Below are 12,607 nucleotides of genomic sequence, written 5' to 3'. Positions count from 1 at the left end.
CAGTTTTATGCTGGGTTTGCATGCTGAAAATAGCAGATCTACAATCTCGCTGTGACGCGTTGCAAGATTGTAGATCTGCTATTTTCAGCATGCAACCAAAGTGTAAAAATATGTCATTACAACGACAACAAGGCCTGTCAAAACACATTTCAGTCGACTGAATCAACTGTAGATTTAAATCGTATGACATTTAGTCGACTAAAACTATAGACTAAACACTAGAACATTCCAGGTGACTAAAATGTGATTAAAACTAAGTGAAAACTATTCAAGAGACAACGATTAAAAACTAAAATAGAAATTTGCTGCCAAAAACAACATGGCTACTGTACACATCTGTATACAATTGTGCGGTGAACGTATTATGTGAATTGTGCAAGAGTCCGCGGCGCATAAACGCTAGGTCCTAAAAATGTTTTTAATCCAATTAAGAGGGATTTCAATTAATCCAGGAAGGCCCTACATTTCAACCCCCATCGTATTCTTAGTACTGGGTACAGTTTCTCTCTGATGTGACAAAAACGTTCAATAGGATAATAATGATATCTGGAGCTCTCGTAAGATAAGACACGGCGGCTTTTATATGCATTGTTTGTCTGAAAATAATATGTTCTCATCGACATGTCTCTCTCGCACCCTCGCACACACACACACACACACACACACACACACACACACACACACACACACACACACACACACACTCTTGAGCTATTTCCATATCACAATAGACAGGAACAGACTAAAGTAGCACTAGCTATGTCCAAGATGTTCCCTTTGCCAACCAACGGCAGTCTTAACTCAATGACTGCCAAGGACAACGACGTGTTCAACGCCTTTATATGTCCCAAACCCCAAAAGCAAATGCCTCAAGACCCACTTCTATACACTCTTGCTTTTAGTTGAATCGTTTACATTTTTCTGTTATTTATGTCCTCACTGTATGTATTGCATTACTGCTATTATTTGTAATGTGTTTATGCCTTGCTTTTCTTTTCTTTCTTTCTCCATTTCTCTGTAAAGCACTTTGAGCTGCATTTCATGTCACGAAAGCAAATAAGCTCGCAAGGCGATAAAAACACTGTCACACTATCGAAAAAAAAAAAGGAATGGCCAGTAATCTTTTTTTTAACCAGCATCACATTATTACATTTAGATTGTTATCAAACGACTGATTGAATTGACAGCAAATATTTTCACGGCATGTGGACTTATTCAGTTTGTTAAGGCTTTATCAAAACCATTTTGTGACTCGTCTGAATGCACGGGAAAGTGTCAGTGCTGTATATGATCTAGGGCATTAAGCAACTAGTCGACTAGTTGATAAGAAAAAAGTTTTCCCCCGATTTTGTAGGCCTCAAGATCAGGTAGATTATAGTTATAGTCACCATGTACAGTTTTTAAAATGTACAAATAAATTAAAATAAAGTTTTTTTTTATTTTACATAAATATAGGTAGGCAACTACAGTCAACTAGTAAAAATGACTAGAAGTGAATGCCCTAATATGGTCCACACACACTGGCAGGAAGCCTGGATAAATCATCTCGAAAACCAGGCTCTCAAATGACTCGTGTGTCTGGAATGAGCTCTGAGAGAATGTGATTATTATACACAGACCGGATTGGCCTGCCCTGCCCTGACTATACTATATAAGCCATACATCCATACATCCCCAGCCCCGATTAGTGGCCTCTGAGTCTCACTCAACTATAGCTTTCTGGATGAACTTGTGAAAAATGGGACATTCTGCAATATACGAGTACTTTTAGTACTTCAAGTACATTTTGATGCCGATACTTTTGTACTTTTACTCATGGTATACATTTTCTTTTACTTGTAGTTCTAAATTGCAGTTTGCCTATTGGTACTTTTACTTGAGTAAAACAATCGAGTAGTACTTTTTCCACCGCTGCGTGGCCAGTGGGAGGAAAGATTAGGAAAACCCATAGTCGAAGGCATGAGTAGAGATGAAGACAAAACAGCTAAGAGAGTGGTCATTTTAGTTTTAGTCATAGTCTTTTGAATATAGTTTTCATTTAGTTTTAGTCACATTTGAGTCCCCTGGAATGTTTTAGGGTTGGTCTGGTTTTAGTCGACTAAATGTCATGAGATTTTAGTCGACTAAATCTACGGTTGATTTAGTCGACTAAAATGTATTTTAGCGTGGCCTTGATGCCGCCGCCGTGACAGATCTTTCACACTTGCTGAAAATAGCAGATATACAAGCTCACAAACGCGTCACGTTGTGAGCTTGTATATCTGCTATTTTCAGCATGAAGCCAAGTGTAAAATGACTTGTCTTTTATTTACACCGGATCTCTTGTCCACTATTCCCTTCCTAACATTTTAGTCCAGTTTTTATTTGCTGACGAAATTGTCAATATATTTAGTCTTAGTTTTAGTCATCATAGCTTAGTTTCCATTTAGTTTCCCTCAGTGGAAAAAGGTAGTCGACGAACATTTCTCGTCTTAGGCCTGACTCACACCTTTAGAACAGACTGACGTATGCTTGACTGATGTATGCTTGTTGTATGAGATGCATAGCTGATGCGAGCTCGCAATGCATTCCCAATGGGAGTCACAATGGTTTGACACAACATTTGTGTTGTATGAATGTCGCGTCAAACCATTGGACTTCCATTGGAAATGCATTGGGGGCAAGATGTATCACACCGTTTGTATACTATCTAGCATGCATCAGTGCTGTATATGCTAGATCGAAAGGTGTGAGTCGGGCCTCAGTTTTAGGTCGACAAAGTCAACACCGTGTTTAACCCAACTGTTTCGACACACACTAAGGGGAGGCTTTGCTTTTAGCTTTCACTTCTTCACCTTCTGCAGCGAGAGGGACAGGCGAGAGGGACAGGAAAAAGGGATAATGGAGTTATAGAGACAGCTTGAGCCATCTTGAAAGAACACTGGGGCCAAATCCAATTAAAGAAAGAGACCTGCAGTCCAAACACACCCTTGCCTAATATCATTTGAGGATGCCCCGCCCCTTAGAACAATGTCAATTTCCTTGGATTTCCTGGGGGGGGGGTGATATAGTTTCAATAAGAAACACAAGTTGAACGGTCTTGTTAATAGCACAGGCAGACTCTTCACATACTAAAACATGTCTGAAACAAGTGTCGGAGCTGAAATCGACATGTAGATATGAAATGAATGCTTAAACATGTAGCTATAGGTGTAATGTTAAAAGACCACAGAAGTAAACCTTTCAAGCCCGTTTTCTCAACTCGCTGTTTTCTGCAAGACGTTACTCTATATGAGCCACATCTCCAAAAAACCGGTGGGTCAAACGGAACAACCAATATGTCAATTTGAAGCTATATATGATCACTGATATGAAAAACTGGAAAAAAAAAAAAGAATCCAATGGCAGTCCCTCTGTCAAATGTAGTCACGATTAATTAATTCATTCATTAATTAGTGACCTTATTATGGCCTGTATCATCAAGATTATAATGGAAGGGACCAGCTGTGCTCACATGTTGCCATGGGGATGGATGGGGCCACGGGAGACGCCACCACCACCAATAGCCTTTTAACCCATTCTGACCTGAGATCAGATTCATACGAGGTTTCCACTAGACACACACTGGTCTGATTAACCCATTCTGACCTGAGATCAGATTCTAAAAATGTCAGTCGTTCTTCAATTTTTCAAAAATAGCAGACCTACAAGCTCGTAGCGCGCGCCACTCGGTGGCGCGCTATGAGCTTGTAGATCTGCTATTTTTCAATAGCTAAAGCATAACATGATGCTAACACCAAAATGGGTTCCCGTTCAGAATGGGTTAATTAAGCATAGAGCTATAAAGGATATAGAGACCGAACCGGAGCGTTAGCCGGTCTGCTATTTTTGAAAAGTCGTGAAAATGCGGCACAAATCTTTGAATTATATATTCTTTCAGAAGACTTCAGGCCTAAATGCAGGAACTATATCCCACACAGAAGGTCATTCCTCACTTTATAGTGTTTCCAATATCCAACAGTTGTCTGTCAGAATTAAAGGGTTGCCAGGCAGGCAACACGTTGGTGTGGTAAAAGGGAAAAGAAGAGAAAGGCAAAGGAGGTAAGGCAAGTAGGCCTACAGTATGTCTGGACCATAGACTGTAAAAAAAAATATATGGACAAAGTGTTCCCCGGGTCTAACATGGACGTAAAATGAAGCCTGTAATTCCTTGCACTGTACTGTAAGTTAGTTGCCATATTTCTAGATCCGTTTGGGCCCAGCTGGCTCCGTTTGGGCCCAGCTGGCCATTGGCTGGCCCAGACAACGAGGCGGGACTTCCCCCCCCCCCCCTTCTTCTTCGTTGGTTTTTATTTTGACTGAACGGGGGAGTGGCTCCCGTTCATGGACTGTAACGGTAGCCACGCCCCTCAGAACATATGCGACTTTATGGTCATTTTTTTTTTAATAAATGGGACCGTAATTTTCCAAAAAGAATATTAGGACATGTGAAATGAGACTTTAAACTATAGTGACTGGAAGCAGAACGTATTCATGACCATGTTTATTAAGGTAATACAGTCTAGGTGAAGTTGGGCCCAAATACATGGACCTCTATGGGGCTATATGGGGTTTTTTTTTGGGCCCAATGACAGCGCCACAACAGGCCATTATATGAACTTTCAGGAAGTCTCGATTTCCTTAGTAGTGGCTTCACTAAATATCTGTCTGACTGCCCCCCCCCCCCCCCCCCCCCCGGTCTGGACCTGTGTGGTTTTGGGGCCAGCAAATTTAGATTTTAGTTTCAGTCGTATAGTGGAATAGGTTTCACTTCGTTTTAGTCACCTCATGGAATGTTTTAGTCTTGGTCTAGTTTCAGTCGACTAAATGTCATGAGATTTTAGTCGACTAAATCTATATCAAATGACAAATAACCCATTTTGGACTGAACTGAAATGCTGAGTTTTTTTTTTTTTTACTTCAAATATTTATATAGCAGCATACAAAATAATATATATATATATACATTTGTAATACTGTACATACTGTACAAGTGTACAGAACCCCAAGCAGGGTTCCCGTCCAGACGGGTTATTAGAAGAACACCAAAAAAAGGAGTTTCCCCACGCGCGAATATATCTTTGCAGAAAATAGTAGATCTACAAGTTTCACAATGTGTCCTCTATAGTCTAAAGCAACAAAATGAGTGACTTGTAAATCTATCCTATTTTCCTGCGAAGGTTTCCCCCCCTTACTACGCAATACGGATGCTGGGGTTTAATGTTTGTCTGTGACACACTTCTGGAAATAGGCTTGTTGCCAAGACAACGGCTCACACACACACTCACTTGGCCATCTGGGACCACCTGGGGGGGGGGGGGGGGGGGGGCAAGACTGTTTGTAACCCGCTAAATACTCGCATGCATGCATGAACATGCACCGCACGCACCGCACCGCACCGCTCGCACACACGCACGCACGCACGCACGCACGTTTGTATTACTATACAGTTCTTGTGAGGCCATCAACATCTTAAAGGTATATTCAGTGATTTCACTTAATTCAAATATCATTTTTTTTTGTTTTGTTGTGATAATCCTCTCTACTATAGAGTGTGCTGACCATATAAGGAATTAACCAGTTAACCCCTGGGGGGGTCAAAAAACCTTATAGGTTTCGTTTTTGGCTCTCTATCCTGATTGGATGAAAGGCTTATAGGTCCCACAGCCAAAAAACGAAACCTAAGGTTTTTTTGAGTGAAATCACCGAATATACCTTTGAGCCAGTGATTCTATGAGATGCCATTTTTAACTCTTCTTCTTCTTTGCAACACGACTAAAGACGAAAAGTCAACAACGCGTCGCAGCGACAGACACGCTGTGAGCTTTTAGGTCGGCTATTGTAGGAATGAATCGGGCATAACTCCATAACTGCTGAACCTATAATGACCTCTGAATGTATTCCTAATTGAAATCCTATATATATAACTCCCCCAAAAAAAACTTTATACAATATTTTTCTCTAGTGAGGTCCTGCAGGAAAATGGTCCTCGTGAATCCATCTCTCAAATTATACTATAGTAATACAAACGTGTGTGCGTGCATGCGTGCGTGCGTGCGTGCGTGCATGCGTGCGTGCGTGCGTGCGTCTCTGACAGTGTCGATTCCGCCGACTAAAACTAAGACGGAAAATGTTCGTCGACTACTAAATGGAAACCAACTGAAAAACTAGACTGAAACGTTATAGGAAGGGACTAGTGGACAAGAGATCCACTAGAAGTCACTTCACACTTGGTTTGCGAGCTGAAAATAGCAGATCTACAAGCGCAGGTCTACAAGCTTGTATATAGATCTGCTATCTTCAGCTAAGTGTAAAAAAAACCAGCCATTACGACGGCATCAAGGCCCGCCAAAACACATTTCAGTCGACTAAAACTAGACTAAACACTTGACTAATACATTCCGGGTGACTAAAATGTGACTAAAACTATAAGTGACAACTATTCAAGTAAGACTGTATATACGGCTAAAACTAAAAATAGAAATGTGCTGTCCGAAACTGGTCTCCGGGAGGCATAACGGTGAGAAAGAAGCTGTGTAATGTATTGGCTTTAAAGGACCTATAACATAAAATTCAACTTTTTCAATTTCTTTTGTGTTTTTGGGGCTCCCATGTGTGTTTTCTATCCCCACAAATAACCAATTTTGAACAATCAGGCCTTCATGTCATATGGGTGTTTTAATGGAAATTGCTCTCAGAAACAGCTCGACTGATTTTGGCCTCATCGTGATGTCATCAATGTCATCCTACTTTGTATAATTCCTCCTTTTCTTCAGTCTTCAGTTCCAAATTTGCATTTCCACTTTGTTTACAATGTCCACCATTGTTGATTTTCCAAGCTGGCATGGAATGGAAACAAGCCTGGTTTTATCTAGCATCAGTATTATAATGACTCAAATATTAAATAATCTGCATATCAGCACCCTCTCCACCTCAGGACAGTGTGGTACTGCAGCTAAAACTGCTTTCAAAGTCCAGAAAGAAATGCCAAGGCCTGGTTATATCAGAGTGGTGATTGAGGCTCAAACCATTAGAAATAACTTTGAGGGACATAGAACCATATGATTATTAAATATTAAAAGCAGTTTTAAAATGCATGTTATTTGCGCTTTAATACATATTGCTATGCTATATGCTATGCATATGCTATACCAGGGCTCCCCCTGTTGACAAAATGTTGACGGTGCATTCCAGCACAACTGCGCATGTGCACCAGCCTATGTATATGCTCCCGCTTGCATTCATTCAGTAAACAACCCGCGGCATCCAAACAGAAGCACTAGTGTGTCCGTGTCCATTCATAAATACTACTACAGAACCCGATATACATATTATACAAGAAGCGAAAAGCGGAGAGGACGAAAAGAGACGGAACGGGAGCGGACTCACTGACGTCCTGCACTGCGGCGGCGCCACCTCGCGGCGAAGGGCGGTCACTTCCACCTTCAAGGCTCGCGTTCGCTCCTCCAGCAGGCGCACGCGCTCCACGCCGCAGACCGCCGCCGCGTGGCCGCCGGCGTACGCCGCCGTCTTGTTATCTCGGTCGGATGAAATGATGTCATCTTTTGGCTGCAAAGTTAAAAAAAAAACAATTAAATAAAATACATAAACAACACGACACTGAATCAGTGTTGTTTTCGTCGACTAAAACCAAGACGAAAAATGTTCCGTCGACTACCTATTTTCACTGACAAAAACAAATGAAAACTAAGCTACGATGACTACAACTATAAGACTAAATATACTGACAATTTCGTCGACAAATAAAAACTAGACTAAAATGTTAGGAAGGGACAAGAGATCCAGTATAAGTCATTTTACACTTGGTTGCATGCTGAAAATAGCTGATCTACAAGCTCAGTTGTGAGCTTGTAGATCGGCTATTTTCAGCAAGTGTAAAAACATTCATTACGACCGCATCAAGACCCGCCAAAATACATTTAAGTCGACTAAATCAACTGTAGATTTAGTCGACTAAAACTAGACTAACACCAAGACATTCCAGGTGACTAAAATTTGACTAAAACTAAATGAAGTTTCAGTCCAAAGACTATGACTAAAACTAAAATAGAAACTTGCTGCAACAAACAACACTGCACTGAATGAACAATATCATTGTGCCCGAGACAGCCATATAGTTGCAACAGGCCATCGCGCCATCAGCCAATGTCGGTCACATCGGTTTTCACGTTCTCCCTGCAGTTAAATGGTATACGTTTAATATAGCGCCTTTAACAGCTCAGTGGCCTTGTGGTTAGAGTGTCCGCCCTGAGACCGAGAGGTCGGGGTTCGATCCCCGGCCGGGTCATACCAAAGACTCTAAAAGTGGGAGCCGGTGCCTCCCTGCTTGACACTCAGCATCAAGGGTTGGATTGGGAGTACAAGTCCCTGCGACACATACTAGCGCCATGTCCAGGGGGTGTATACTTGTACATCAAGCTGCCTCATGCTACAGAAACAGGAGATATATATATGGGCCTCATGGCTCGGCAAGGCTACTTACTTCACTCTATCCAAGGCGCTTTACATAGATTGTGAATCACATTCACACACCGACGGCGGGCAGGAAACCAATTGCAAAGGCATCCAACCAGCACATCAGGAGCAATTAGGGGGGGTTCAGTGTCTTGCTCAAGGACACCTCGACACTGACTCTGGGTGGGAGCCCACAGGGTTTCGAACTGGCAACCTTGCGGTTACCATCCGGCCACTCTACCCCTGAGCCACCGCCGACCCCCATGAGCCACTGTTATTATTAGTGTGGTGCGCTACGAGCTTGTAGGTCTGCTATTTTTTTGAAAAATCGAAGAGCGACTGAGAATAGAAGACATTTTTAGAATCTGATCTCGGGTCAGAATGGAAAACTGTCAGGATGTATAAGAAGACATTTTTTAGAATCTGATCTCGGGTCAGAATGGAAAACTGTCAGGATGTATAGAAGACATTTTTTAGAATCTGATCTCAGGTCAGAATGGAAAACTGTCAGGATGTATAGAAGACATTTTTTTTAGAATCTGATCTCAGGTCAGAATGGAAAACTGTCAGGATGTATTAGAAGACATTTTTTTTAGAATCTGATCTCAGGTCAGAACGGGTTAACATGTCAACAAAGCAACTGCGGGGGCTTATACCGTACTTTATTTATACGCCCGTCATGCGACGATCCATAAGCTTCCCCCCTGTCAATTCGCGCGACGTATAAATCAGGCTTTAGTATAGCCTGTGATATGTAGAGCGAGTAGGGAGGCACCGAAAGAGGAATTACTGGCCCAATACCGAATACCGAATATGATTAATATTATATATATATATAATTTAAAAAAAAATCTCCCTACCATTGCTGTCATGGCCGTTACCTTGAAGCTATACCTGATGTATGGCAAAATAAATGGTTATGTTAGCTAAAACTTAACTTAAATAATAATAATCACCGTTATGGGTCCATACAACATTTATTCAGCTCTTTATGAGAAGCATCAATTGCAATACACTATTCGGTGATATATTTTCTGGCCAATTCGGGGCCGAAAGCGAATAGGCCTGAAAAATTGAATTTTTTGTTTTTGCCATTTTCTGCGGCCGAATATTCGGTGCATCACCTAAGAGCGACAGACAGACAGACAGACAGACAGACAATACAACGCCTTCATATCACTCCGTCACACGTATACCCAATCCCTCATTCTCGTGTTCACGTGTCTCTCTCTCGTGCTCTCTGCTCATTTTCCCTCGCCATGTATTGTACAGTATAGCTCTCCTATAAGCTTATAGAAACACCCTCTTGCACGCAAGCCTCTCTCTCTCGCGCGTGACGCGCACGCACACACACAGTGTCTTGAATCCACACTCAAAATATCCATATACACGAAGGAGGACGTATACCCGCACCCTGTGTGTGTGTGTCTATATACTCTGCATTCATTTCAACGGTCCGTCTGTGTCCGTGTGTGTGTGCGTGCGCGCGTGTGTCTCTGTGTGTGTGTGCGTGCGTGGTGAATCCATACTGAGCAGTGATGTGTGAATGATTGCATCATGGATGATGAGCATCTTCTTCTTCTCCTCCTCTCGGTGGTGCGTTCAGCTTATATTCTTTCAGAGCGAACGTTTTTTTTTTTTTTTTAAACTCAAATCCGAGTTCCTGGAACAACATATTTTCAGATGGGGGGGGGGGGGGGGGGGGGGTCCGTGGTCAAATATACAGATAATTCTGGGGGTCCTTGACGTGAAATATTGAGCACCTCCACCACTGACATAGAAACATAATGGTTTTTCAGAAAACTGTCATGATGTAGAAGACTTTTTTTTTTCTTTCAATTTCGACGTCAGGTCTAAATGGGTTGTACAAAGACAACGATCCAACACGTCACCCACACGACAAGATGCTTCTTTCTTTCCTCTATACGTGTCCCATTTATCCGTGGCTCTCTCCGGTGCTTTACACACACACACACACACACACACACACACACACACACACACACACAGGTGGTTTTCAACGCTTTTCATATATCAAGGTCCATCATTTATTCAACATTTGAGCCACGGACGGACGGACGGACGACCATTGTGGTGTCATTTAGCCTCTCAGACCCAAAACGTATACGAATTAGGGATGCACCGAAAGGGACATTCTTGGCCGAAACCGAATACCGAATATAGGAAACAGTTGGCCGAATACCGAATATCCGAATACGATTAATAGTATACATCTTTTTTCCTATACCATTGCCGTCATGGCCGTACCATAAAGCTACCTCATTTATGGCTTAAATAATAATCACTATTAGGGGGTTCATACAACATTTATTCAGCTCTTTTGAAATGCATCAATTGCAATACACTATTCGGTGATATCCTTTCTGCCTATTCGGGCCAAAACCGAATAGGGCCGATAATAATGCATTTTTAGCCATTTTGTCGAATATTGTCGAATATTGTCGTGGGATAAGGTTTCGTCCACAATGCCATGATGCATTGCTGTTGGTACTGTATATACCATAAGAGAGATAACAGGCACGCAAAAACCTTGATCAAAACAACAATTCCCTAATTGTGTAGAAGAAGACCCCTTGTAAATTAAGTTTTAACAACTCAACATCTTGAGAGCGCATGCATAAAATCAAACCAAAATGGACCCCATGCCTCCCGGGTCCACTTTTTGGTTTCATTTTACACACTCAAGAGTTAACAACACTGGTTCCCAACGTCTGGCCCGGGGACCGCCAGGGGTCCAAATGGATCCTATAGCGGTCCAGGACGTTATAGTTTCCCCGTCTGTGGCAAAGTAACACATTTCTTCAAAACGTTTGAAAAGAAGAAGAATCGCTGACTTGCAAGACCTTTCCTGAAATAAAATCACACCCGTGTGAAGTGAGTGGTGCAGGGAGGGGGGGGGGGTGGAAGTTCCAGACCCACGGGAACGCACATAGGGTTCCCGGCCCCGATTCCGGCGAGCCGCCCCGCGTCCAGATGTACCCTCTGTTGTACTGTACTGTACTGTACTGTACTGTACTGTACCGTACCGTCACTGTGCTGTACTGGCACAAAACGTTCGCTCTGAAAGAATATAATATATTCAAAGATTTGTGACGCATTTTCACGATTTTTTTCAAAAATAGCAGCCCACAAGCTCCACCGAGTGGCGCTGCTACGAGCTTGTAGATCTGCTATTTTTTAAATAGCTAAAGTATAACATAATGCTTAGTTAAAAAAAAACACCAAAAGGGGTTCCCGTCCAGAATGGGTTAATATGTGCGTGCGTGTGTGTGTGTGTGTGCATGTGTGTGTGTGTGTTAGGATGCGCACAGGTGGTGAAAATCAACCGTGCTGTTTCCGTGCTCAGACGCACCCACCCACCCACCACCCACCCATAGCGCCGTATAAGGGAGTGGCTGCACACCGCTCAAAAAAAGAAAACGATCTAAATCCGACATGACGGTACATGGGGCGGTCCATGCATGGGCAGAGGGGCAGAGGGGCAGAGGTTTGTGTTTCACGTTGTTGGGGTCCTCTCTCTCACGTCTATACACTCTCGTCAGGGGGGGGGGGTCAGCCGTTTGCGTCCGCTGCGAACTCACCGTAGGAGTGCTCTTCATGCCATTAGCAGGATAGTCTCAGTGTAAACACTTATATGGATGGAGGGGAGGAGAGAGAGCAGCGGTGAGAATGAGAGAGAGAGAGAGAGAGAGAGAGAGTAAAATATGCTCTCCTACACTCTGTTGCCTAGCAACCCTTTGCTCGCCCCGTGTCTGTTTCCATCCTTAACCCATTTGGGCCGGACGACGTCGCAAAGAAGTTTTCTGAAATATACCTCGTGTTTCTGTATCCAGTGGTGCCTCAATATTTCATGTCAAGGGCCCCCAAAAATGTTATGTATAATATAGGCCGCCGACCCTCCCATCTGAAAATACGTTGTCCCAAAAACGGTTCGCTCTGAAATAACATTTGTGCCGCATTTTCACTGGGCTTTTAAAAAAAAATAGCAGGCCTATACAAGCCAACGCTTGAAAACACCAAAAAGGGGTTCCCGCCCCAAAATGGGTTAAGCCATACTTTACACAGCCGTGTCACTCGCCACCGGAAAGAACTG

At 42.7% G+C, this 12,607-nt stretch overlaps 1 protein-coding gene across 1 annotated transcript in view; it reads right to left on the bottom strand.

Moving 5' to 3' along the window:
- LOC308309590 (RIMS-binding protein 2-like) overlaps positions 1–12,607 on the bottom strand; it is a gene marked incomplete at both ends in the record, with an annotated part of 107,618 nt that overhangs the window by 93,438 nt on the left and 1,573 nt on the right. The window contains 1 exon segment of the mRNA XM_080755501.1: positions 7,408–7,587. Coding sequence (XP_080611627.1) covers positions 7,408–7,587 — 180 coding nt within the window.

The sequence above is a fragment of the Protomyctophum bolini genome (genome assembly GCF_963924005.1).
Source record: "Protomyctophum bolini genome assembly, chromosome: 22".
In the NCBI taxonomy this organism is placed as follows: domain Eukaryota; kingdom Metazoa; phylum Chordata; class Actinopteri; order Myctophiformes; family Myctophidae; genus Protomyctophum; species Protomyctophum bolini.
Note: the sequence above shows the minus strand (reverse complement) of the source record. Positions and strands in the feature narration are given on the sequence as shown.